Source organism: Suncus etruscus, chromosome 17 (assembly GCF_024139225.1).
Source record: "Suncus etruscus isolate mSunEtr1 chromosome 17, mSunEtr1.pri.cur, whole genome shotgun sequence".
Lineage (NCBI taxonomy): Eukaryota > Metazoa > Chordata > Mammalia > Eulipotyphla > Soricidae > Suncus > Suncus etruscus.
In genome coordinates, this window is record NC_064864.1 from 22,166,331 (window position 1) to 22,193,751 (window position 27,421).

Sequence of the window (27,421 nt, forward strand, 5' to 3'; positions counted from 1 at the left end):
CCATCCTTCTGCATGCCAGGCAAATGCCTACCTCCATGCTATCTCTCCAGCCCAACTCAGATTTCTTGAGGGAGGAATGCCAGGAATGCCCTGTATATCTCAGTGCTTTTGTAGTCACAGTTCGGAAGGTCCTAGGAGCAGTAGGAAACACACTGCTTTCCCAACTCAGTACCAGACCTGTTTTTAGGGTGCCTGCCATCCTAGGATACCAGGCATGTCCTGGGTAGTACTGGTGGTGCACCTGGTCTTCCTCTAGGCCACTGCTGGGTCTCCTCAGAGCTCAGGGCCATGCTGGCCCAGCTGAGGTCTCCAGCAACCTCTCCTGGCCAGGTAGTGAAGCAGTATGTGGCAGCTTCCGGCCCATAGAGGTGGTGTTTCCTGGCCCCCATCAGGACAGTGCTTTATTCCACTTCTCATCCTCTGGAGTAAGGACATGCTGCCGGCAGAGCAGGGTGCCAGGATTCTCCAGCCCCAGTTGCTGCACACCCTATATGGTTGTGCAGGGCAAAGGCAGCAGCCACGTCAGCTTCTCCGTGAGGAAAAGGGAACAGAGATGGCTGAGTAATTGCCTGGATTAGAGGATCAGAGGTTCCCAAGCTTTCCTGGCCCATTACCCCTTGCAGAAAAGACTCACCCAGTGCCTCCCGGAAATCTGCTTTTTTTGTTTTTCTTTTTCTGTTTGGTTTTTTTAGTGTTTTGTGTGTGTGTGTGTGTGTGTGTGTGTGTGTGTGTGTGTGTGTGGTGCTCCTGCCAGGCACGGGAGACCATATGGGGCACCGGGGTTCGAACCAATGACCTCCTGCATGAAAGGCAAACACCTTACCTCCATGCTATCTCTCCGGCCCCAATGTTTGTTTTTTAATCACACTCAGCAGCACTCAGGAGTTACTCCTGGCTCTGTGCTCAGAAATCGCTCCTGGCAGGCTTGGGGACCCTATGGGACGCCATATGGGATTCAAACCACCCGTTCATCTGTATGCAAGGCAAATGCCCTACCGCTATCCTATCTCTTTGGCTCCTGGAAATCCTTTTTTTTTTTTTTTTTTTTTGGTTTTTGGGCCACACCCGTTTGACGCTCAGGGGTTACTCCTGGCTATGTGCTCAGAAATCGCCCCTGGCTTGGGGGGACCATATGGGACGCCGGGGGATCGAACCGCGGTCCGTTCCTTGGCTAGCACTTGCAAGGCAGACACCTTACCTCTAGCGCCACCTTCCCGGCCCCTGGAAATCCTTTTTTTAAGCAAACAGAAAGGGCCCCACAGTTGTACCTAAGACTATCAGCAATCCCCTGGGAGACCCCAGTTTGGGAATACTGATCTAGAAGAACTAGGCCTGGTAGGACCTTTAGGAATAGCTAAAACTAGGAAGAGCAGGCAGGCAGGAGGCAGCTCAGCCAGAAGCTATTTTCTGCCACAGACAAAGCCGATTTTCTGGTCTTTTTCCTCAGGCCCTTCCCTAAAGGTGATGAGAGAAAGAAGGCGTGTCTTTCAGCTCTGTCTGAAGTGAAAGTGCAGCCTGGTAAGCAGGGGGCCCAGGAGGCCAGTGAGGTGGGCCCTTCCTGTGGGCAGGACCCACACATACCTGTGTCCTGGGGTACCTGTTGTGCTCCAGGGTCTGTCCTGGAGTTCCAGCCACTACTTAGCAGAACCTCTTTTCTACCTGTGCTCTTTCTGAAGGCTAAGAATTTTTTCTCAGTGGTTCCTAAATTCAAGTGTAACCAGAACAATTCAGTTTCCAGTGGGGATGGGATGGGGGACCTGGGACTACCCTAGCTGGGACCTAGCCTATTTGCCAAGCCTGGATCAGGTTTCAGATTGAGAGGTGTGGGGCCCAGGGAGGTGGCTCAGGTACTTGTTTGCATAAGCAAGGTTCTGGGCTCGATCCCTGAGCACCATCAGGTGTGGCCCCTCAGTGGGTTCAAGAAAAAACAAGGGCCCAGAGAGATAGCACAGTGGCGTTTGCCTTGCAAGCAGCTGATCTAGGACTAAAGGTGGTTAGTTCGAATCCCGGTGTCCCATATGATCCCCCGTGCCTGCGAGGAGCTATTTCTGAGCAGAAAGCCAGGAGTAACCCCTGAGCACCGCCGGGTGTGGCCCAAAAACCAAAAGAAAAAACAAGATGCTGCAGGTCCCCTGTCTTGCTTGGGAGGCACCTACCAGAGCTGGCCATTTACCTGCATGTGTCCTTTGAGAATAGTGAAGATCCAAGAAGTTGCCAATTCAGTGCTCATGAGGTGTTGTCTCCTTGGCTTTTGTATCAGGGAGGATGGGACCAGAGGAAACTCAGCATCAGGGAGGGTGGCTCCAGGACTCTCACAGAATGAGCAGCCATTGGTACTGGAAGGACCTAGAGCCCCTCCTGCTGCTGCAGGTACAGGGCCCCTCTGCCAGGCTCTGTGCTCTCCCATGCTGACCTGTGGGTCCGTATGACTTACCCACTGTCCCTCCATCTAGGCTGCTACCTGCCTAGCAACCCCGAGGCCATCGTGCTAGACATTGACTACAAGTCTGGGACGCCCATGCAAAGGTGAGTGGCCAGCCTGCCCTCTCCCTCTGCTGTTCCCCTGCTGTCTTGCCAGGCCTCATGGCCCTGTTGTTTTACACTGTTTTACAGTGCCGCCAAAGCGCCATATCTGGCTAAGTTTAAAGTGAAACGATGTGGAGTCAGTGAACTTGAAAAAGAAGGTCAGTGAAGAATTGCCCAATTAGTTTGGGCTTACAATGGCACTCCCTTGGCCAATGCCACTTCCTTTTCACGCATGCCAGTGGCCCATGAAAGGGTGTGTCCGCCCAAACCTGTAGATCGTTGGCCCCAGGGTGTACTGGCCAATTAGGCTGCCCCCAAAGTACCATGAACTGAGTAGCTGAACAGCATTGAGTCTCTCATTTCTGGAGACAGAGATGACAAACCTATCACAGTTCAAAGGCAGGTTCCTTGCTTTTCCCACTTGAGCAGTTCCTTTCACCATGTCACATTTTGACATTTTAGTGGGTAGGATTGGGGTGGGGGGACAGCAAGGCACACAAGTCATGGGATTGGAGGGATAGGACAGTGGGTAAGGTACTTGTCTTGTACACAGCCAACCTGATCCAAAATGGTCCCCCAAGCCCACTAGGAATCACTCCTGAATGCAGAGCCAGTAGTAAACCCTGAGCACTGCTGGGTGTTGGCCAAAGACAATAACAACCAAAAAAGGACACAGAGCCCCCAGACTTAACCACCCACTGACTTTCTGCTCTTCCAAGCACCCAGAGTTGCAGGCACAGCTTGCTCTGCCCCAGGCCTTTCTACCTCCTCTTAGATTCCCCACGTGACTCCAGGCACAGCAATGGCAGAACTCACTAATGGTGCTCATCTAGGTTCTCACAGCCACATCCCTGCTGTCCTCTAGCACCCAGGTTCACGTGATAACATGCCATGTGTGCTCGAAGCCCCAACTCGACCCTGTCACTCAGAGGTAGACATTGAGAAGGTGCTACTCTTTGCTCACCAATGTCACCAACCTGTGGATGCTGGGAGACCAGATCTTTGCCCCGGCAGTCTGTGTCCTGGGGTCCTACCTGTGTATTGCTCCCCAGCCCTACTAATGGGCAACCTCTCTGCCCACCCACCATATGCAGGACTGCGGTGCCACTCAGATGCAGAGGAGGAGTGCAGGGCCCAGGAAGCCGATGGCCAGAAGATCTCCTGGCAGGCGGCCATCTTCAAAGTGGGGGATGACTGCCGGCAGGTGGGGGCCCTCTCTGGCGCCAGCACAACCAGGCGCCCTTGGTCCCCTCACAGGGGCCCCAGAAAATAGAGTTTCATGCTGCCCATCCAGCAGCCTCTCTGTCACTGTCTTCAGGTCCTCAACCACCCACTCTGCATTGCAGCCTCAGTCTTGGCTCAAGCCCCTAATCTTAAGCTGGGGTGTAGGAGACAGAGATCTCCAGACACAGGCCCTTCCCTTGATGGGCTGGGGTGGGGTGTTCAGAGGAGGTGCTGCCTGACACCCAGGTTCCCCTTGGCTTCCCAGGACATGCTGGCCCTGCAGATCATCGACCTCTTCAAAAACATCTTCCAGCTGGTTGGCCTGGACCTTTTTGTCTTCCCCTACCGAGTAGTGGCCACTGCTCCTGGGGTAAGTGCTCAACACTGCCCCCCTCGCCCTCGGACTGTGAATGCCCGAGTCGAGTCTAGGGCCCGTCTTCCTCCCTAGTGTGGGGTGATCGAGTGCATCCCTGACTGCACCTCTCGGGACCAGCTGGGCCGCCAGACGGACTTCGGCATGTACGACTACTTCACGCGCCAGTACGGGGATGAGTCCACCCTCGCGTTTCAGCAGGTGACTGTACCCAGGGTTCTGTGTGTGCTGCTTTGCCATGCACTGCCTTGGTCACCGCCTTCCTTAGTAACCTCCTTTTCCTGCTTTACTGGATGGTTTTTTCTTTTTTCGGTTTGGGGATTTCTTTTTTTTTTTTTTTTTTTTTTTTTTTTTTTTTTTTTTTGGTTTTTGGGCCACACCCTGTGACGCTCAGGGGTTACTCCTGGCTATGCGCTCAGAAGTTGCTCCTGGCTTCTTGGGGGACCATATGGGGCGCCGGGGGATCGAACCGCGGTCCGTCCTAGGCTAGCGCAGGCAAGGCAGGCACCTTACCTCCAGCGCCACCGCCCGGCCCCTGGGGATTTCTTTAGTTGGGTGGTACATCCAATTGTATTCAGGAATTACTCCTGGCTCTGCATTCAGGGATCACACTAGACCAGTGATGGCTAATCTTTTTGAGCCCTAGTGCCCAAACTGCTGTACAAACAATTTCCTCAAAGTGCCAACATATCGATTAAACCTTAATAACAAGATTTTAGTATCTAAATATTCTTTTTTTTGTTTTGTTTAGTTTTGTTTTTGTTTTTTTTGGGGGGGCCATACCCATTTGATGCTCAGGGGTTACTCCTGGCTAAGTGCTCAGAAATCGCCCCTGGCTTGGGGGGACCATATGGGATGCCGGGGGATCGAACCGCGGTCCATTCCTTGGCTAGCACTTGCAAGGCAGACACCTTACCTCTAGCGCCACCTCACTGGCCCCAGTATCTAAAAATTCCTTTTTTTTTTTTTTTTTTTTTTTCTTTTTGGTTTTTGGGCCACACCCGGTGACGCTCAGGGGTTACTCCTGGTTATGCGCTCAGAAGTCGCTCCTGGCTTGGGGGACCATATGGGACACCGGGGGATCGAACCGCGGTCCTTCCTAGGCTAGCGCTGGCAAGGCAGGCACCTTACCTCTAGTGCCACCACCCGGCCCCTTAAAAATTCTTTATAAATTTTATTAATTTATTAATTGCGGACCTTCCCGTGTGCCAGATGCAAGGCCTTTGCATGCCACAGCTGGCAGGCATGTCTTAGGTTCACCATCGCGGCACTAGACAATGCTTGAGAAATTATATAGGATTCCAAGGATTAAACCCAGGTTGACTGCCTGAGGCAGGTGTCCTGCCCCTATGTTGTCTTTTGGACTTCTCTGCTTTTCGGGGCTGTCATATTTGGGAGTGAACCCAGGAGGTGAATGGCCAGAAGATCTGGCAGGTTTCACTTCTTCAAGATGGGAGGTGATTACTGGCAGGTGGGGCCCCTCTCCAGGCACCAGCACAAGCCAGGTGGCCTTGGTCCCCTCACAGGGGCCCCCATAACTTCCTTAGAATTCAAAAGAATTCTTATGGGCTTCCCATAAGAAAACTAATCCACAGTGGGAGGGGAGTTACTGCCTCTGTCACCCCCACTGAGGTGGTCCAGCCCTGCCCCAACCAATCCCTGAGCTGCAACTCTCACCATAGGCTCGCTACAACTTCATCCGGAGCATGGCGGCCTACAGCCTGTTGCTGTTCCTGCTGCAGATCAAGGATAGGCACAACGGCAACATCATGTTGGACAAGAAGGGCCACATCATCCATATCGGTCAGCCCCACTATACAGGGAAGCAGGTCCACCGGGGCCACCCAGTGCAGAAGAGTCAGGGCCAGAGTTCAGACCAGCGCTATTGGCCTGTAGGAGGGTGTTGAGGAATGGGTGGAGGTGGCTAGACACAGGTCGCTCATCTGGCCAAGCCCCTGGCCTTCACTTCCTCTCTTTTGCCCCCGACTCCCATGCCAGCCCCCAGAGCCCCCAGCCTCCTCTGAGGGGTGAACTGTTGGGTGGGGGGGTCTGATCCCTGCCCAAAACCCGCCTGCTTTTGCTCTGGCAGCCACTCACCGCCCCTGTGCTTTTGGGGATTTACAGACTTCGGCTTCATGTTCGAAAGCTCACCCGGTGGTAACCTGGGCTGGGAACCGGACATCAAGCTGACCGATGAGATGGTGATGATCATGGGAGGCAAGATGGAGGCCACGCCCTTCAAGTGGTTCATGGAGATGTGTGTCCGAGGCTACCTGGCTGTGCGGTGAGCCCCAGGAAGGGCTGGGAAGTGGGGGAGGAGCCTGACCTGGGCCTGGCAAGCAGCCTGTAGAACTGGGCAGGAGGGGTGTGTGACCCCAGTTTCTCAGGGGCCTTCAAGGCCAGAGCTCCGGCTGGTTGACCGTGCAGGACCAGGACCTGCCTGGGGGAAGGAGACAGTGCTTGAGGCTATCCTATGAGCCTTATACTATAGGCCCTGCTCTGCCCCGCTTCTTTCTAGGCCCTACATGGATGCTGTTGTCTCTCTGGTCACCCTCATGCTGGACACAGGCCTGCCCTGCTTCCGCGGCCAGACAATCAAGCTCTTGAAGTAGGTCCCAAGCAAATACATAGACCATTTATAACCAACGGTGCCTGAAATGGGAGGCCCAAGACAATGGTGGCTTGCTCCAGAAGCCAAGCACCTGGTTCTTCCTAGACCCCCTCTCCCAGAGTGTGCGTTCCCCCAGCCTGGGACACTTCGGTGACAGGGTCCTCTGGGCCCATTGGGAATAGCACCTTCATCTAGGCCTGTCCTGGTCCTCTCAGGAGGCAGCTTCTCAGGCCTGAGTTGAGTGACGTGCCTGGGAGGGTAGCCTAGAGGAGCCGCCTGTGATGGCAGCCCTGACACTCCCCACTCCAGGCACAGGTTCAGCCCTAACATGAGTGAGCGGGAAGCGGCCAACTTCATCATGAAGGTCATCCAGAACTGCTTCCTCAGCAACAGGCAAGTCGGGTCCCCCAGCCCTGCCCCCTGTGCTGCTGAATAGGACCGCTGGCCTGTAGAAACTGGAAACAGTTGGGAGAGCAGGCCCCAACCTGCTGGGCCACACACACATGCTCAGGCCCAATGGGCAGCAGGAGGGGGCAAGTAGAGCCCCAAGACTAGGCTCTTCAGGAGAGGTTCAGGCCAGAATCAAAGACAGTTGGGCTGGGGGATTGCAGGACAAGAGCTCGTTATTGTCCTGAGAGCCAGAGGAGGGTCCCTGGGCTCATATACACCTGCCACCCGGCAACTGGTCCAGATGGTCCAGGGCTGGGCAGACAGAAGGCAGTGACACAGCTGGTCTGAGCCCCGGTCCCTCCCACCCCGCAGGAGCCGGACATATGACATGATCCAGTACTATCAGAACGACATCCCCTACTGAGCCGCGGCTGCAGCCAAGCTGGAGCCGGCCCCACTGCCAGCTGCGCCGCCCGAGCTGGGACTGCAGGCAGCACTGTCCTTCACCCAGCGGGTGACTCAGGAGAGAGCTGTGCCCCACAGAGCCCTGCGAGCGGCTTCTTCCTCAGGGGTGGCCCACGCATGGCGTGGGAGACTGAAAGGACAATCATGCAGTGACACTGTCTGCACGGGTGTGAATACTGTGTTTGCACTGGACACATTCCCTACCTGTCTTATTGAATAGGTACATGAAGTATTTTCTTGTGTATAAAGAAATTATATTCAAGATTTTAACCTATGTGGATAAATAAAAACCAAAATAATGCACCGTATTAGAACTGGAGAAGCAGATTGCATGGCATATCCTGAGTGCGCCTCTGACAGAGAAGTGACGCCAGGGTCGGCTCCCACAGCTCCCTGCCCTGGCACTCTCTCCAGGCCTCTGAAGAGGCCACCAGACAGCTGGTGTCTCAAGGGCTTGTCCGAGTGCAGTGATGATAAGCGTCCAAGACAAACTCCCAGGGAAGAGAGAGCTAATCAGTGGGTGAGGCACTTGCATTGCATACGCCAACCCAGATCCAATCCTCACTTTCCATATTTTTTTCCCAAGCCCAGTCAGGAATGATCATCAAGGACAGAGCCAAGAGTAAGCACTAAGCACAAACTCAATACAGCTAGATACACCAGCTCTTTGTTTCCCTAACTTCCCCATCCACATTCTAGCTGTCTGCTTCCAGCTCCCCGAGAGGCCACCAGGCCACCCCTCACATCACAGGCATTGCTCCTTGTCTCCCTCGGTACTGACTTTCCTGTCTTCCCATGTTCACAAAACCACTGCACTACTAGCTCCTTGTGCCATCAGCCCCAATTAGTCATCTGTCCTACCTTCTAGGACCTCTAAAGTAGGATATAAAGACCAAAACAAAAAACAAAAACCAAGACTAAAAACTGACGAAGTTAAAAATCACAAAAGGGGGCCCGGAGAGATAGCACAGCGGCGTTTGCCTTGCAAGCAGCCGATCCAGGACCAAAGGTGGTTGGTTCGAATCCCAGTGTCCCATATGGTCCCCTGTGCCTGCCAGGAGCTGTTTCTGAGCAAACAGCCAGGAGTAACCCCTGAGCACCATCAGGTGTGGCCCAAAAACCAAAAAAAAAAAAAAATATCACAAGAGGGGGCCAGAGCGATAGAATAGTGGGTAGGGCGCTTGCCTTGCACACGCTCGACCTGAGTTCAGTCACCGGCATCCCACATGGCCCCCGAGCATGCCAGGAAGGCGTCCGGAGCAAAGCTAGGAATAGTCCCTGAGCATAGCTGGGTGTGGTTAAAAAAAGACAAAAAAAAAAAAAATCACAAGAGGGACTAAACAGCAAAGAAAAATGGGCTCAGTAATTTGCTCATCAATGGAGCACTTGCCTTGCTTAAATGAAATCCTGGATTTGGTCCTCAGCACACAAAATAATAGATGAACGAAAAAGAAACGGGGGCCAGAGTGATAGCACAATAGACAGGGCACTTGCCTTGCATGAGGTTAACTCAAGTTCCATCCCCAGCATCTCATATGGTGCCCTGAACCCACCAGGAGTGATTCCTGAATGCAGAGCCAGGAGTATCCCGAGCACCCCAGGTGTAGCCCCCCCAAAAAGAAACAAGGACTAAGGTGCTTGCTTGCCTTGCACACACTGACCTGCACTACATATGGTCCTCCAAATCCCACCAGTAGTGGGATTTGAGCTCAGCCAGGAGTAAACCCTGAGCACTGGTAGGAGTGACCCAAAACCAAAACCAAAAAAAAAAAAAACTTCTTTCTGAAGATCCCTGAGCAGACAAAAACCAGTTTGGTTAGGTATGCAGAATTCAATTCACTTTTTCTTTTTTTCTTTTTTTTTTTGCAAGACTAACTTGATCTGCGTCACTTCTTGTTCAGGGCTCTGAAAATTGCAAACGAAACTATTTCCCAGGGCTGATGTGAAGTAACCACCGATCTAGCAATGAAGCCAGCCCTAGTGTGGGAACCTGTCACAGGTGAAAGAATTCACTGAAATCCCTTGATGTACGCAGGCCCAGGCAGCCAACACTTTTGATTTGAATCTTCCCTATTTACAGTCTTGTTTTGGCATGAGGGTCACCTTCAATGCTTAGGGCTTACTCCTGGCTCTGCTCAGGGATCAGTCCTGGCAGGATTTGGGGGGACTATATATATGTGATACTGGGAATTCAACCAGGCTCACCTGTGTACCCACAACCAACTCTCACTAATTACTGCTTCAGTGGCTTACTATTTTTTTGGGGGGGATCACACCTGTTGGAGCTCAGGCTCTGCACTCAAATCACTTCTAGCTCAGGGGACCATATGGGATGCCAGGAATTGAACCAGTGTCAGTGCTGGGTCAGCTGCATACAAGGTAAACACCCTACCACTGTACTACTACTCTGGCCCTAAGTTTTACTTTTTTTTTGGGGGGTCACACCCGGCATCGCTCAGGAGTTACTGGCTGTACGCTCAGAAATCGCCCCTAGCAGGCATGGGATGCCAGGATTCAAATCTGTCTGTCCTGGGTCAGCTGCGTGCAAGGCAAATGCCCAATTGAATCACCATCATATAGTTACAAAATTGCTCATGACTGAGATTCAGTCCTACAATGTTCAAGCACCCATCTCTTCACCAGTGTTCACTTATTTTTTTTTTTTTTTGGTTTTTGGGCCACACCCAGTGATGCTCAGGGGTTACTCCTGGCTGTCTGCTCAGAAATAGCTCCTGGCAGGCACGGAGGACCATATGGGACACCGGGATTCGAACCAACCACCTTTGGTCCTGGATCGGCTGCTTGCAAGGCAAACGCCGCTGTGCTATCTCTCCGGGCCCCTTTTTTTTTTTTTTTTTTTAAATAAAAATATGGAACGCTTCACGAATTTGCATGTCATCCTTGCGCAGGGGTCATGCTAATCTTCTCTGTATCGTTCCAATTTTAGTATATGTGCTTCCGAAGCAAGCACCACTTACATCTTTTAAGGTCCCATTTCCTTCCTGCTTCCTATTCCATTTCCCCAGCCTGCATCTATGGCAGACACTTTTTTTTTTTTTCTTGAGACACTTTTCTTCTTTCCTTTTAGACATTGTGTTTTGCAGTACTGTTACTGAAAGGGAATAATGTAGGGCCAGAGAGACATTATAGCGTTAGGGCACTTGCCTTTCTTGCAGCCAACCTGGGTTCAATCCCTGCCAGCCTGTATAGTCCCTGAACTCACCAGGAGTAATTCCTGAGTGCAGAGCAAGGTATGGCAGAGCAAGGTATGCCAATTGTGCCCAGCCACCTCCCCACCCCCCAAAAAAAAAACAACATGAAAGGGTATAATGCATAACACTTTAACTTCTTTCAGCACCCAACTCCCAACGGTCCTTTCTTAGTAGGGAAACTTGAATTTATGTTCACAAGAGGCAATCAGATCTCAGAATAGGATGCATTATTCATCTGCAGAAGCTTCATTAAATGATTCTGAGGGTAGGGCAAAATAAATGATTCTGGAAAATAAAAACCTAATAGGGCTCTTAGAGCAAATTAAAAGTAGCAAATACTTTTGTCTCTCCCGGGACTGGAGCTATCTAATTCAGAGGGTAGGGCACTTGCCTTGCACATGACCAATCCAGGTTCAGTCCCCAACATCCCATATGATCGCTCAGGCATTGCCAAATTGCCAAATTGCTAAGCATTGTTGGATGTGGCCCATAAACATACCAAAAAACAATTAAAACTTTGAGCAGACACCCTTCCTGTGGTTGGAACATTAGTATTGAGTAGCTGCTGAAGTGAATCACACACACCCTCCATCCCTCCTTCCATGGTACCAGGAGTGATAGATGAACACTGCCAGGTTGGCCTATAAAAATAAGAATCACTACTTTGCTAACAAAGCCTGATCTAGGGGGCTGGAGTGATAGCACAGTGGTAGGGAGTTTGCCTTGTATGCAGTCAACCTGGGACTGACCTGAGTTCGGTTCCAGTTCCCGGCATTCCATATGGTTCCCCACTCAGCCTGCCAGGAGTGATTTCTGAGTGCCGCCGGCTGTGGGCCCACCCCCCAAAAAGGGCACAGAGCCAGTAGTAACTCCTGAATGCCTCTGGGTATGGCCCCAACAACTAAGTAAATAAACAGCTAACCAGGGCTTAATAGTGCAGAAGGTAAGGCATTTGAGCCAGGCTGGTATTGCCCCCCTCGCCCAAAAAAGGCAAATAATCACAGATCCACAGATTATGTTTGCAGATAGAGCACAACTGAAGATTCATGGTTTTCACTAAGCTCAACGTTATACATTGAAGTTTCTCCCACGGGGCCAGAGCGGTGGCACAGCAGTAGGGCATCTGCCTTTCATACGCAGACCTAGGATGGACCTCGGTTCGATCCCCCGGTGTTCCATATGGTCCCCCAAGCCAGGAGCGATTTCTGAGCACATCTCCAGGAGTAACCCCTGAGCGTCACCGGGTGTGGCCCAAAAACCAAAAAAAAAAAAAAAAAGTTTCTCCCACACTGTCCTCAGGGGTCCACATATCCGAAGGCCTGGGGAGCCCAATCAAGAGAATCCCCCAACTTCACTTCCTGGACTGAGTCCCCCAATGAAGCTCACCCTTCGCCTGCCCCTACCAGGGCGCAGAGAGCAAATCAAGTTATAAATAGTAGTCAACAAACTCCAGAAGTGTCACCCCAGGTGCATAGTTTGGGTCCACCACAGGGTAGCCAGGATCCAGTGAGGTCTATTTCCCTTGGGCCGCTAGAACACAGCCGGACCGTCTCCCCAACATCCCAACACACACACACACACACACACACAAGGGGACACCCAGAAACCACACGAGAGACAGGGAGGTACTCCAGGCCAAGCCAGATCTGCGTGATGCGCCCTAGGTGGGCAAGAGGCCGCGGGTGCGCAGCTCCAGCAACCGGGACCAGGTGTAGCGGAGGCGGCGGAGGGTGGTATTCGAGCACAGTCGCTGGAGACCCTGGCGGATGACGTCGGGCTCGGTCAGCACCCGCTGGAGCAGAGGCAAGACCAGGATGCCGAGAGGGAAGGTGAGCAGAAACCGCAGCAAGCCCAGCACCCAGATCCTGCGGGGCGGGCAGGCAGGCAGGCAGGCAGGCAGACAGACAGACAGACAGACAGACAGACAGAGACAGACAGACAGACAGACAGACAGACAGACAGACAGACAGACATGCTTTGGCTTCGGAGCTGCAGCAACCCACGCGCGATCCCGCATCCACACCCGGCTCACCAGCTGCGCCATGCGCCCTTGCAACGAAACAGCCGCTCTTCCTGCAGAGAGAGGCAACGGGCATATGCGTCTCCAAGTCCAAGTCGGGCAGGATGCATGGGGGGCACCGGGGATGGGGATGGCTGGCACCCCCAGGGACTCACACAGTCCGCCTTGGCCACCTCCTCCATGAGCGAGCCCGCGCAGTCCTGCAGCCGGTGAGGCAGCGAGTCCCCCCTGGGTGGGCGACCTGAGTGAGCGGCCCAGACCCCAAGGTAGGTAGGTAGGTAGGCAGGCAGGCAGGCAGGCCCCGCGCGCACGACCCCAGGGCCCCGTGTCCCTTACTCTTCGGCACCGCGCCGCGAGGCATCCAACGCGGCCGCAGCCCTCATCACCTTCCCCTGCAACTCCTGCAGGACAGGGAGAGAAGGAGGGAGAGCCCAGAGGCCGGGTGGGAGTGATGGGGCGGCCCTGGATGAGGGCCGCAGTGGCTTGGAGAGGGATGCGCGGGGGGGAGCGCACCTGCAGGACTTGGCTCTGCTCCTGGAAGTTGGCCCAGGTCTCCTCGATCTGCTGCGTGCCCTGGGGGGTTTCAGGGAGCCCAGATGAAATGAAACTGGGGGACACGCTTTTCTCCACCTCCTGCGCCTGCCTGGCATCCACCCATCCACCCACCCACCGGAGCCCATCGCACCTGCTGCAGGCTGTCCACCAGCATGTTGTGCTTCGCCTCCATCAACTCCAGGTGTTTCTTCCCGAGGGGGTCCCAGCCAGGGCAGGAGCAGAGAACAGTTTCCAGGCAGGTCCCAGCTGCCAGGTCCCCAGGGGGTTCTCTCCGTTCCACCCACCCACCCCCAGCCCTCTGTATCTTTCCCCGGGTGACCCTCGATGCAACCTGCAACTCCACTAACTGGGCCTCGGCTTGGGGCTCCTCGGACTTCTGGCTCCGCAGTTCCCCGTAGTAGAAGAGCTAAAGCGGGGGGTTAGGGGGGTGATGAAGGAGGGTCGTGGAGCTTCTAGAAGCGGGGAGTCAGCCAGGGCGAAGAAGGCGAGGCGAAGACTCCAGCGCGCACCCCAATACCTACCTGGCTGGACAGCTCCTCCCATTGCTCCTGCAGCCGCCGGTTGCGGTGCTCCTACGGGCCAGGCGGAGAAGGGTGATCGTGGACGGCATCGGGGCTTAGTCCCTGCCCGGTCCCATCCCATCCCGCCGGGGGAAACGCACCAGATCCCGCTTGCGTAGCTGCCCCGCTTCCAGGAGGCTAACCAGCCGCTCCCCACGCTCCCGGGCCGCCTGGCGCGCCTCCCCGCACAGGGCCTGCGCCTCCTGGCTTCGCCTTCGCTGCAGGCTGGGACGGGATCGGGGAGGTGGGGGACTAAGTCGGGACCCCGAGGGACGCGGATCCGACCACCCCCGGGTCCGGGTGGGCCCCGGAGCACCGTCCCACGGCCCACCGCGCACTTGCGCTCGCGCTCCCGCAGGTCCCGCAGGCGCCGGGTGAGGCTTTCGCTCTCCGCCTCCAGGCCCCGCACCAGCTCCTCCAGCTCCTGGTTGCGCTGGCGCCCGTCGCGGTTGTCCTTCTGCAGCTGCAGCAGCAGCTCCAGCATCTCGGCCATGGCTCCCTGGGCTCTGCGGAGCCAGGCGCAGGCCCCTGCCTGCCTTCCTGCCCGGGCGTCACAATGGGCTGCAGAAGGCGAGCGAGCAAGGAACGAACGCACGCACTCGTCGAGTCCTTGGGCAGGTGTCCACGAACCACCTGGAAGGCTCATAAAAGACTGATACCTAAAGCAGAAAAACAAAGCCGAGACTGCTTGGTGTTTCTCGATCGGGCACACGGCACTTGCCAACGGGTCGATGTCTCTTGTAGGGGAGATTTGAAAACCTATTCTCTTTTGCCTCAATGAGTCCACTCCTGAGAATTTATTAAAGGAAAGGTGGGTGGGTGGGGGGAATGAACTACTAAGTATTAACCTAGTTCGTTTGCAATGGTTACAGTATTCACAGAAAGGAAATCTGGGTCGTTTTAGCAAGAAAAAAGAGGACCTATAACCGAAAGGTTCCTTTGAAGCATTGATGCTAGAAGTTATTAGAAGGTGGCCGTACGGGTGGGGAGGAGGGAGATTTGGGACATTGGTGATGGGAACGTTGCACTGGTGATGGGTGGTGTTCTTTACATGATTGAAACCCAAACACAATCATGTATGTAATCAAGGTGTTTAAGTAATATATATATATATATATATATATATATATATAATTATAAAAGAAGGTGGCCGTAGCTTAAAAATAAATGAAAAACTATCCTGTTGTTTGGGGAGGTTACTACAGGTAGGCTTTAAAACCTGTCTTGTTTCATTTAGGAACTTCAATACAAAACAACTTTGTTTTTGTTTAGAAATCGCTCCTGGGGTGGGGGAAGGAAAGAAAAAAAAAAAAAAAAGAAAGAAAGAAAGAAATCGCTCCTGGGGGCCGGAGAGCATGGAGGTAAGGCATGCCTTGCATGCAGAAGGTCCGTGGTTCGAATCCCCGCATCCCATAAGGTCCCCTGAGCCTGCCAGGAGCGATTTCTGAGCATAGAGCCAGGAGGAACCCCAGAACGCTGCCGGGTGTGACCCAAAAACAAAAACAAAAACAAAAAAAATCGCTCCTGGCAAACTCCAGGGACCATATAGGATGCCGGTATTCAAACCACCGTTCTTCTGCATGCAAGGCAAACACCCTACCTCCATGCTATCTCTCCAGCCCCACAAAACTTCTCAATTAATTGCTAACCCATTCCAATGAGGTACACTAAAAAAAAAAAAAAAAAGCCGTTTCTTTGGAGTTTTCTCAGAATCAGAAATTACAGGGGGGCGGAAAAGATAGTACAACAGGTAGGGTGCTTGCCTTGCAGTCAGCTGACCAAAAATCAACACCAGGCATCCCATGTGATTCCCCAAGCCTGCTGAATAATTCCTGAATACAGAGCCAAGAGTAATCCCTGGGTATCACTGGTGTGGTACACACACACACACACACACACACACACACACACACACACACACACACACACCATAAAAAAGAAAATTCAGGGGCGAGAATAATAGCACAGCGAGTAAGGTTCAATATCAGGCATCCCATATGGTTCCCAAGCCCACCTGTGTGCAGAGCCTGAAGTAACCCCTAAGCATCTCTGCTAGCTCAGGAAAAACAAACGAACATGGATTAAGAAGGAAGAACCAGAGCCAGAGTAATAACATAGCAGGTAAGGCATTTACCTTGCATGCAGCTGCTCTGGGTTTGATCCTCGGCATCCCATATAATCCCCAGAGCTCACTAGGAGTGATTTCTTTTTTTTTTTTTTTTTGTTTTTGGTTTTGGTTTTGGTTTTGGTTTTTGGGCCACACCCAGTATCGCTCAGGGGTTACTCCTGGCTATGCGCTCAGAAGTTGCTCCTGGGGCTGGAGAGATAGCATGGAGGTAAAGCGTTTGCCTTTCATGCAAGAGGTCATTGGTTCGAATCCCAGCGTCCCATATGGTCCCCTGTGCCTGCCAGGAGCAATTTCTGAGCATGGAGCCAGGAGTTGTAACCCCTGAGCACTGCCGGGTGTGACCCAAAAACCACAAAAAAAAAAAAAAAAAAAAAGAAGTTGCTCCTGGCTTGGGGGACCATATGGGACACCGGGGGATCGAACCTCGGTCCGTCCAAGGCTAGCGCAGGCAAGGCAGGCACCTTACCTTTAGCGCCACCGCCCGGCCCCGCTAGGAGTGATTTCTGGACGCAGAGCCTAACCCCTGAGCCGGGTGTGGTTCATAAACAAACAAAAAATATGGTGCTTTTCAATAGATCTCTGCCTAGCAAAAGGTTTTTTTTTGTTTTGTTTTGTTTTTTGGGTCAAACCGGGCAGCTCTCAGGGGTTACTCCTGGCTCTGTGCTCAGAAATCGCTCCTGGCAGGCTCAGGGGAGCATATGGGATGCCGGGATTCGAACCACTGTCCTTCTGCATGCAAGGCAAACACCTTACCTCCCTGCTATCTCTCCAACCCCTTTTGTTTTTTTGGGGGGGGAGGGGTCGCATCCAGCAGTGCTTAGGGGTCACTCCTGGCAGGCTCAGGGGACTATATGGGATGTCAGGATTTGAACCACCATCCTTCTACTTTTTTTTTTAATATATTTTTTATTAAGTAACAATCATAGTTGGGTTACAGTCATAACCAGAACACCCCCCCTCACCAGTGTAACATTACTCCTCCCCCCTTCCCATCCCCTGCCTGTATTCGAGACAGGCATTCTACTACAGTAATTTGTTTTTAAGTTCAGTAAGTTGTATTTTTTTCCTTAAAGGATAAGAGTAAAAAAATATAGTAAGGGTGTGATAGTGGCAATCATCGTTGTTTGTATAGGTCCAGAAAAATGGGGAAAATGGAAAAAAATCCTTGACCTGATTACAAAAAGGCCTCACCACAGAAGTTTATTGGCTTAAGACCGACTCTGGGTTCCAGGCATACCAGTCCATCCAACCCGAGTCATTCTCCGTGGTCCCGGCGAAACTTTTTCACACTTTAGCTATTGTTGGTATCAGATTCTTATATTTAAAGAGACTGGATTCTGTGCATTTCTTTCATCGATGTCAGGCTGATGTGGAGCATCCTCTAGTTTCAGTATACCATTCAATGCAGAGTGATCTGCCCTCATAGTTTGAGAAGGGAGGAGAGGGAAAGGGAAGGAGAAGGGAGAGAAATGAAAAGAAATGAAGAAAAAGGAGGTCAAGAGATCACAGAGGAAAGGGCAGAAAAGAGGAGAGAATGGGAGGAGAGGAGAAGAGTTACCTGGTAAAGAAGGCTGCTTAGTTAAAATATAAACACTAGGGGCCGGGCGGTGGCGCTAAAAGGTAAGGTGCCTGCCTTGCCTGCACTAGCCTTGGACGGACCGCGGTTCGATCCCCTGGTGTCCCATATGGTCCCCCAAGCCAGGAGCAACTTCTGAGCACATAGCCAGGAGTAACCCCTGAGCGTTACCGGGTGTGGCCCAAAAACAAAACAAAAAAAAATAAATAAACACTAGGGGCCTGAGTGATACAACAGCGGGTAGGGCACTTGCTTTACATGCACTGGTATCCCACATGGCCCCCTGAGCATGCCAGGAAGGCATCCTGAGCAAAGCTAGGCGTAGCCCCCTGAGCATCGCCGGGTGTGGTTAAAAATATATATGTATATGTATAAATACTATAATGAGTCATAGTATAGGAAATATACTGCCTATAGGTGATATGTAAGTATAGGAAGCTCATGTTAAGGTTTAAGAGGCCAGAACAAGGATGATTCTGCTTAGATCTAACAGAACTGGTGACATAAAGCAAGAAAAAGAGTAAAAAAAAAAAAAAAGAGGTTGAAGTTAGTTCCCTCTCCTAACGCTACCCTCTCACATTCTTACATTCCTTTATTTTTTTTTGTGGGGGAAAGGGGATTACACCCAGCAGTTCAGCTTTTACTCCTGGCTTTGTGCTCAGGGATCACTCCTGGTGGGGCTTGGAGGACCACATGGGGTGCTAAGGATCAAACTGGGCCCATTGCATGCAAGGCAAAAGCACATCCCACTGTACTGTCTCCAGCCTCATCACACTCCCTACCAACAAGAGCAGGACTGAAAAGCATGTCCTGTGACTGCCTGGTCCCCACCCCTGCAATGAGGGATGAGGACAGGAGAGAATAAGGAAAAAGATCCATTCCTGCCCTCCAAGAGAGAATGGTCATAAGGGAAAAACTCAAGTCAAAGCAGGAAAAACCTCCAGGAAGGAGGTTTTCCTTTTGGGAGGAGGGCACACTCAGTGGCAGTGATCAGGGTTATTACCCTAGCTCTGTGCTCAGAAATCACTTCTGGCAGGCTCAGGGGACCATGTGAGTTGCTGGGGATCAAACCCAGGTCAGTCCCAGATCGGCAGCATGTAAGGCAAATGCCCTACCACTATGCTATCACTCCGAACCCCATTTTATTTTATTTATTTATTTATTGGCTATTGTGCTGCATCCAGCGGTGCTCAGCAGTTACTCCTGTCTCGGCACTCAGAAATCGCCCCTGGCAGGCTGAGGGACCATATGGGATGCTGGGAATCGAATTGGGTCTCTCCCAGGTCAGCTGCATGCAAGGCAAACACCCTACTGTTGTGCTATCTCTTCCAGTCCTTTCATTTTTTGTTTTTTTGGGGTCATACCCAGTGGTGCTCAGGGGTTACTCCTTGCTCTGTGCTCAGAAATCGCCCCTGGCTGGCTCGAGGGATCATATGGGATGTGGGATTCGAACCACTGTCCATCCTGGATTGGCTGCTTTCAAGGCAAATGCCCTACCACTGTGCTATCTCTCCAGCTTATTTTATTTTTTTTTCTTTTTTTTTGTTTTGGTTTTTGGGCCACACCCGGTAACGCCCAGGGGTTACTCCTGGCTATGCGCTCAGAAGTCGCTCCTGGCTTGGGGGACCATATGGGACGCCGGGGGATCGAACCGCGGTCCGTCCAAGGCTAGCGCAGGCAAGGCAGGCACCTTACCTGTAGCGCCACCGCCCGGCCCTTATTTTATTTTTTTATAGGGGCCTCCACAGCAGCATTCCAGGACCAGGGGCCACTCAGCACAACTTGGTTAGAAGGCATGGTTCCTAATTTTTTTTTCCAGTGCTGGATTGAACAGGTCCTCACACAGCAAGGCAGACTATAGATTCTGACTCCTTCAAGAGTCCTTTCAGAAAGAAGTCATCACAAAGAGGGAAGACAAGCAGTGCTGGCGGGGATGTAGAGAGAAGGGAACTATTTTTCACTGCTGATGGGAATGCCGTCTAATCCAACCTTTGTGGGAAGCGATATGGAGATTCCTCCAAAAACTGGAAATTGAGCTCCCATAGGATCCAGCTATACCACTCCTAGGGATATACTCTAGGAACACAATACAATAAAAAAAAAATCCCTTCCTTACACCTATATTCATTGCAGCACTATTTACCATAGCCAGACTCTGGAAACAGCCTAGATGCCCCTCAACAGATGAATGCTAAAGAAACTGTGGTACATATACACAATGGAATATTATACAGCCATCAGGAGAGATGAAGTCATGAAATTTTCCTATACATGGATGTACATGTAATCTATTTTGCTGAGTGAAATAAGTCAGAGAGAGAGAGAGAGAGAGAGAGAGAGAGAGAAAGACGCAGAATGGTTTCACTCATCTATGGGTTTTAAGAAAAATGAAACATATTCTTGCAATCATTTTCAGAGACAAAAGAGAAGAGGGCTGGGGGCCAGGCGGTGGCGCTGGAGGTAAGGTGCCTGCCTTGCCTGCGCTAGCCTAGGACGGACCGCGGTTCGATCCCCCGGCATCCCATATGGTCCCCCAAGAAGCCAGGAGCAACTTCTGAGCGCATAGCCAGGAGTAACCCCTGAGCGTCACACGGTGTGGCCCAAAAACCAAAAAAAAAAAAAAAAAAAAGAGAAGAGGGCTGGAGCTCACCACAAAGTGATAAGTACTGTTAGAGAAATAACTACATTGAGAACTATCCTAACAATGTGAATGAATGAGGGAAGTAGAAAGCCTGTCTCGAGCACAGGTGTGGGTGAGGTGGGAAGGAGGGAGATTTGGGACATTGGTGGTGGGAATGTTGCACTGTTGAAGGGGAGATGTTCTTTACATGACTGAAATCATACAACTACAATCATATTTGTAATCACGGTGTTTAAATAAAGATGGAAAAAAAAAAAGTTGCCGGAGATAGCATGGAGGTAAGGTGTTTGCCTTTCATGAAGAAGGTCATTGGTTCGAATCCTGGCATTCCATATGGTCCCCAGTGCCTGCCAGGAGCAATTTCTGAGCGTGGAGCCAGGAGTAACTCCTGAGCACTTCTGGGTATAACCCAAAAACCACAAAAAAAAAAAAAAAAAAGTCATTTCAGGAACTGGGAAATGCTCAAAGGGCAGGAGCACGTGCTTGGCATGATAGACTTCCGAGGTCAGTTCCCAGCATCACATAGTTCCCCACAGAGCCTCAGCCCCTCAACTCCAGAGTGTGACTCCAAATCAAAACCAACAAAAGCAGCTTCAACATGCAAGTCTCAAAAAATATGATTCACCTGTGATCTTTTTCTCACTTGCCAGTGAAGAAAACACATTATCAAAAGAAGCATGTGACCCAAAACAAAGAGGACAGGGCTTCAGCAAAGCCTTGCATCTGAAAGACATCTTGTGGGGCAAAAAGCAAAAGCCTCTTGGGGCCAGAGAGATAGCATGGAGGTAAGGTGTTTGCCTTGCATGCAGAAGGACGGTGGTTAGAATCTTGGCTTCCCATATGGTCCCCCGAGCCTGCCAGGAGCGATTTCTGAGTGTAGAGCCAGGAGGAACCCCTGAGTGCTCTGGGTGTGAACAAAAAAAAAAAAAAAAAAAAGCTGCCAGCCAGAGGCAGTAACCTAACAGGTAGAGTCCAAGTCCCAGGTTAACCATTCCAAGGTGTGCAGAGTTAAAAGGAGGCCAGATATAGTCAAAAGGCAGACTTATTCTGGATGTATGAGGCCCTGGGTTTGAGAATTATTCTGTATGTATGAGGCCCCAGACTGCGAAAAGGGTAGAGTGTGGAGGAAATTCTCTGAGTCCAGAGAGATAGTATGGGGCACCCCATATGCTTCAAGTGGTCAGGAGTGACCTTGAGCTATGCCAGTTGTGCCTGGACCATCCCCATAATCCCCAAATGTAAGAGTTCTTTAATTCTGGTCCATTTCTTCCTGGCCTCCTGCCAGTACTGCCCTGTGGCAGTCAAGGTAAAGTTGATTGGGGATTTGGAGGAGGTCCACCTCACTATTGGGGAGAAATGAGGAGACAACAGGCTAGATAGTATAACAGGTAGAAAACTTACCTTGAACACAGCTGACCCAGGTATGATCCCCAACATCAGCTCCTGGCACCACCAGATGTGGCCTAAATCCTATACCGCACTCCACCTCCCCCAAAACTAGTGTGAAGCCCTGCAAGATCAAACCTGCAGTCCCCTCAGCACAACAGGAAGCAGCCCCTAGTTTCCAAACAAGTTCTGCTCTTTCCAGCAGCTTCCCTAGCTTTCAGACATGCTGACTGACATCACACATCAAACTGAACCACTGAAAACAAAAGCTAAAACAAGCTTCAGGAGGAGCCGGTGAAACAGCATAGCAGTAAGACGTGTTTGCCTTGCACGCGACCAACACAGGATGGACCCTGGTTTGAATTCCAGCATCCCATATGGTTCCAAGCCTGCCAGGAGTGACTTCTGAGTGCAGACCCAAGAATAACTTCAGAGCACCGCTAGGTGTGACCCCAAAACAAAAACTAAACCCCCCAAAAAACAAGCTTCAGGAATGGAGTCAGAGAGAACAGTAGGTACAGCCTTGCACATAGCTAAACACACCTGAGTCCGACCAGAAGCAGTCAGGAGTAAATCCACCGGGTGTGGCCCCAAAACAATGAAAAACTCAAGAGTATAAGTTACTTCTAGTTCTTTATAAAGGAAGCACTCCTGGTGGACTTGGGGGGACCCTATGAGGGTGCTGAGGATTGAACCTGGGTCAGCCAAGTGTAAGGAGGCACCACAGTCACTGTATTTATCTGTGTAACCTGTTGGCCCTGTGCAAGGAAGATGCCATGCTGTCCAGCCCTGATTATATCAACAATTCAAATACTGTTTTGATAAAATACAAAACACTCTGCATTTGCCTTGCTCAGTTGACCCAGTTTGAATCCGAATACCTGGCACATTTGGTCCTGAGAGCACTGCCAGAAGTGACCAGAGCAGGGCCCCAAAGGCCACCCGTGAAACCCATAAAATAGCCAACATGTTTCCAGACTACATACATGTGTCTGCTTGAACATCACCCACATTTACCTTCCTGAGAAGTCCACCTAATTCCTTTGACCCTGGGACTTGCTAAGGCTCTGCTTCTGAGAAACCCCCATTCTCCCGCCCCTTCACAGAACCTCCAAATTAAACCTATTTTTTGTTTTTTGGGCCACACCCGGCAGCGCTCAGGGGTTACTCCTGGCTCTACGCTCAGAAGTTGCTCCTGGCAGGCTCAGGGGACCATATGGGATGCCGGGATTCAAACCATTGTCCTTCTGCTTGCAAGGCAAAGGCCCTACCTCCATGCTATCTTTCCGGCCCCTAAATTAAACCCATTTTTTACTTAGAGGTAAAAAAATAAAGGGTACTGAGACCTGGGTAATTTCCAAGTACCTCTAGTGCTTGACTTCTACACTCATCGCCACAGCCTGGTGCCACTCGAACACCTACAGTGAGAATGAGGGTGTGTAGCTGGCTGGGATCCCCACCTTCCTGAGCATGAGTTTCCTAGGGCACCAGATTCTTCTTGCCCCTTCCTTTCTTTTCCCCATCAAACTGAAAACTAGAGAAAGAGACTCAATGGGTAAGTGTGTGCATGTATGTCCTTCCCCCACTGCGACCAGTCCAGCACTACCCACTATGTTGACTCCAGAAGCTAAGTGGACAGATGGCTGTCCTGAGCCCAGGGTGTGGGTATCACCTCCCCCAACTTATTTATCCTACCTGAATAATCAGAACTACCCACATCTGGAATGGGTAGGTATAGGAGTCTGCTTGGGGGAAGAGAGGGATTAAGGAGAGTTAGAGGACAGGAGCAGAAGTGAGAATCAACAGCGAGATTCAACAGAGATTCAGCATCATATTCAGCATCAGCAGTTGAGCATCCGCAAAGCAGCAGCAGCAGTAACTTCAGCAAAGGTTGTTAGTTAGCAAGGAATTCTGGAAAAGCAGCTGAAAGGGAGACAGAGGCTGAGAGAGCCAGAAGTAGAGAAGTAGCTGCTCAGAAAAGGCTTCACATAGAAGCCATGTTAGAAAATGTATATGTGGGGCCGGAGAGATAGCACAGCGGTGTTTGCCTTGCAAGCAGCCGATCCAGGACCTAACATGGTTGGTTCGAATCCCGGTGTCTCATATGGTCCCCCGTGCCTGCCAGGGGCTATTTCTGAGCAGATAGCCAGGAGTAACCCTTGAGCACCGCCGGGTGTGGCCCAAAAACCAAAAAAATAAAAAGAAAAAAAAAAGAAAACGTATATGCAAAGTTGGGACGTGAAATAAAGCTGGCTTGACTCCTGGAACTTCATCTGCTTTGTGAATCTCTGCTCTCACCCTGCAACCTTCAGACCCGCCAGGCCATTGAGGTTGTAGGAGTTGGCTCAAATCCAGAAAGGTCTCACCATCCCCCCAACACTGGAACTATTTAATTTATATCAAAACAGGGGTCAGAGAGAGATAGCATGGAGGTAAGGCATTTGCCTTTCATGCAGAAAGATGGTGGTTCGAATCCTGGCATCCCATATGGTGCCCTGTGCCTGCCAGGGGCAATTTCTGAGCATAGAGCCAGGAGTAACCCCTGAGCGCTGCCGGGTGTGATCCAAAAACATAAAACAAAAAACTAATTTATATCAAAACAATGAGGGGCCGGGCGGTGGCGCTAAAGGTAAGGTGCCTGCCTTGCCTGCGCTAGCCTTGGACGGACCGCGGTTCGATCCCCAGGTGTCCCATATGGTCCCCCAAGCCAGGAGCAACTTCTGAGCGCATAGCCAGGAGTAACCCCTGAGCGTCACCGGGTGTGGCCCAAAAAAACAAAAACAAAAAAAAGCAAACAAAAAACAAAAACAATGAGTGGCACCCAACACTAGGACACTCTAATTTAAATTAAAACACCAGAGTACAAGCTCATCCACCTGACGAGCTCCCCTGCCTTCCCCACTTCCTAGAGCACTAAGCCAAAGGAGCTGTCCTTCCTTCACCAAGAAACAGAAAGAGGCCACACAGGAGTTTTCAATCAAGCTTTTAATGAAAAGATCATAAAATAACAGTTTCTCATCACTGTACATTAAGACTGCACGCTTCTGAATGGAGAGATCAGTCGACGGTGAACTGCTTTTTCTATGACACTTGAGGCTGCAAACCTGCAGCTCTGACCTGAATTTACCCAAACTCTCAGGAAGGTGAACTCAATGTAATGACAGACAGCGGCGGTGGCCCGTACAGGAGTGCGATCACGGTGTCCCTCCCCCTTTCTGGGAAGGATATAAAGTAGGACATGATCCCTCTTCCAGTTCCGAGTTATCAAAAGTTATTACCCAGCCCTCCCCCTCGAGGTATTTCTGAATGGGCCACTGCCCACCTGGGATGCCCCAAATGGGGGCGGGGGAAAGCAAGTTATGGATGAGGTACAGAGAGGCTCCCCTCAGCACCTGGCCCCACAGGGCCCTACCAAGTGGAGGGGGGGAGCCCTAGGGAGTCTCCCTTCCCCAATGAGGTCTGTTAGGCAGCATTTCTGAGGTCAATAAATTACAGCAATAAATAGCAAGGTGAGGTAGGGGGAGGGGTTCTGGTAGGAACTGAATGAGGTGATTGAAGCTGGGGTCCTTGGAAAGGAATCCTGGGCCTCAACTCCCACAGTTCACACCCACCCCAATTTGGAATGTCAGACTGAGGCTCTGGCCAGGCCTTCGTCCCCTCACTCCTGGCTTGAGTCACTGGTCCAGTGTGACTCCGGGGGGAAAGCTAGGACCTTGGGGCACGCTGGGCTGAGAGCCGTCTGTCCGCCAAGGCCTGGCACCTCTGCTTCTGTCCCCCTTGCCAAGGAGACAGGACGGACGGACGCAGCTGCCTCTTCCCTGAGCCTGGCCTTCCCAGCTGCCCAGGCCTTCCCCCACCTAAGACAGCCGCAGGCACAGCTGGGGTGTGGGTGCCCAGCGGCCCAGCCCAGGATCGCACTCCTGCACACAGCTGAGTCCAGTGAATACTGATGGGGCGGGAGGGGGGGGGCAGGACAGCCCAGCACCCCCCGAGTGGTGACGACGGGAAACACACACATACACTCGCACACAAGGCTGCATACATATAGCTGCATGAGGTCTGAAGGTCGGTCTGGGTTTGGATTGTTCATTGTTCCTTTCACAGGCTTAGGTGTATGGCTATGCTGGAGTCTCTGAGATTCTTATTTGCTTCAAGGTTTTTTTTTTTTGTCTTTTCACTTTTCTTTTTTTTTTTTTTTTTGAGACTCTGGAGGAGCCCTTGCAGCGGCTCTGTCTGGCAGGAGCGTGTGGTGGCGGGGCGGGGCCAGCCACATATCACCCCAAGTCCGAGAAATAAATACATTCATCACTGCACAAACATATTGATACAGAAACAACACTATTCAGAGTGTCTGCACCATCTGTGTTGGTAAGGCCCGACCCGATTAGCCCTTCCAGAAGGACAGGGAAAGAGGCCCCCAGGGCTGGAGACACTGGAGCCAACCTGGCTTTTTGGCTTGAAGGGGACCCTCAAGTTACCCTCCCCCAGGTCTTGAGCAGACCAGCAGAAGGGTTTCCTTTCCATTCAGGGGCCCAAGATCTGCCCAAGACCCTCGACCACCAGGGTCTGGCCAGCACAGGCCCACGCTCTTTGGTGCCAACTAGGCTTAGAGAGGCTCTGGTGAACCCGAACCCAAGGCCTCTGCCTATGCCCAGCCCCCACGGCTGCACTCTGCCGTTCTGAGCTGGCTCAGCAGGGTCTCTGGAGGAAGGGATCACTGGGACGGGCCTGGCCTCACAGCTGCTGAGGTTGAAAACTGTAAAAGTTTATGTAAACAATGAGATAAATATATTAGTACGTTTTTTTTTTTTCTGAGCCCACTGAGGTTCCACACTCATTCAAAATGTGCTTTGGTTTAAAAAATAGGTTTTGTGAATTTGGGTATGAGCTTTTTGTTATGGTTGTTGTTGTTCGCTTCTCCTCTGACAGTCTGCTAGTTTGTGTTTCCTGTTTTTTTCCGAAACATTCAGGAATTAAGTGACTAGAGCAGAGAACTGTAAGTTGTCCCTGGCCTCCCACGGCCTAATTTCCTGGGGAGGCGTTAGTTAATATATCCCACACACATACTCAGAAGTACACGCTCAACATGAAGTCAAAGGAAAATAAAAACAAAACCAAGTGTTGTCTTACTCCCACCCCACCCCACCCACCCTTAAAATCTTAAATAGGAAACTAGTGTTTTGCTTTCTGGTTAAAATACAGAAAAGGCTCCATACAATACTCGGGTGGGTACAATACTATGTCGCAAAATGCCGTGGAGTGAGGGGCATTGCGCCCAGTCCCTGAACTCCGCACATGAATTGCCTGTCCTCACGCCACCTCACAGATGTAGCACCAAAGCACACACTGGCATGGGGACAATCTCGTGCAGTACAGACTTTGTGTCATGAAGCTTAAGTGCTGGCAGGGTGGGGGTAGGGAGAGCAGAGGGGCCAGGAAAAAGGGGGTCCTCCCGCCTCAGACCTCCCGGGCCCTCAGCCTGCAGCTGCAGGCTGGGTTCTCCACTTCCCACCCAAAGGGCAGAGGCGCAGCTGGAGGCTGGGAACACCTGGGGGCTCAGTCCTAGCGCCCTCACTCCCCGAAGCACACTGCTCGCCTCTTGGGTCCCTGAACTTTGATTTCAGCTGGAGGGTTCTCTGGAAGGGTGGGAAAAGAGGATGACTCTGGAATTTTTTTTTTTTGGTCTGAACTTAAAGCAGAAAAAAAAGAGACAAGCACAGAGCAAAATGAGTCCGATAAAGCTGTGGGCCAGTC

General features: G+C 51.5%; 2 protein-coding genes and 1 non-coding gene across 5 annotated transcripts in view; 1 reads left to right on the forward strand and 2 right to left on the reverse strand.

Annotated features, from left to right (window-relative positions):
* Positions 1-7,903, forward strand: part of PI4KA (phosphatidylinositol 4-kinase alpha) — a 130,809-nt gene extending 122,906 nt beyond the window's left edge. For both annotated transcript variants that reach the window (XM_049790638.1, XM_049790639.1), the window contains exons 45-55: positions 1,448-1,518; positions 2,454-2,526; positions 2,614-2,684; positions 3,621-3,730; positions 4,016-4,120; positions 4,199-4,324; positions 5,806-5,926; positions 6,248-6,407; positions 6,642-6,731; positions 7,044-7,127; positions 7,497-7,903. In XM_049790638.1, coding sequence (XP_049646595.1) covers positions 1,448-1,518; positions 2,454-2,526; positions 2,614-2,684; positions 3,621-3,730; positions 4,016-4,120; positions 4,199-4,324; positions 5,806-5,926; positions 6,248-6,407; positions 6,642-6,731; positions 7,044-7,127; positions 7,497-7,548 — 1,063 coding nt within the window. In that variant the 3' untranslated portion in view covers positions 7,549-7,903. The remainder of the gene's footprint in view (positions 1-1,447; positions 1,519-2,453; positions 2,527-2,613; positions 2,685-3,620; positions 3,731-4,015; positions 4,121-4,198; positions 4,325-5,805; positions 5,927-6,247; positions 6,408-6,641; positions 6,732-7,043; positions 7,128-7,496) is intronic.
* Positions 7,904-10,453: 2,550 nt separating this feature from the next.
* LOC125995243 (U6 spliceosomal RNA) lies at positions 10,454-10,560 on the reverse strand. Its single transcript, XR_007490796.1, has one exon. It is a non-coding gene; the product is annotated as a U6 spliceosomal RNA (small nuclear RNA).
* A 1,553-nt stretch (positions 10,561-12,113) lies between these two features.
* On the reverse strand, positions 12,114-14,513 carry TMEM191C (transmembrane protein 191C). 2 transcript variants are annotated; one of them, XM_049790706.1, is made up of 9 exons: positions 14,275-14,513; positions 14,038-14,161; positions 13,898-13,948; positions 13,507-13,782; positions 13,335-13,394; positions 13,158-13,222; positions 12,977-13,049; positions 12,834-12,874; positions 12,428-12,666 (listed from the first exon to the last, which is right to left on the reverse strand). In XM_049790706.1, exons 1-9 carry the CDS (start codon positions 14,427-14,429, stop codon positions 12,462-12,464), a joined length of 1,050 nt encoding a protein of 349 aa, XP_049646663.1. In that variant the 5' UTR covers positions 14,430-14,513; the 3' UTR covers positions 12,428-12,461. The 2 variants fall into 2 exon arrangements, with proteins under 2 accessions (XP_049646664.1, XP_049646663.1); XM_049790707.1 differs by lacking the exon at positions 14,275-14,513 and having other exon boundaries at positions 12,114-12,593; positions 12,977-13,062; positions 14,038-14,229.
* Positions 14,514-27,421: the final 12,908 nt, after the last annotated feature.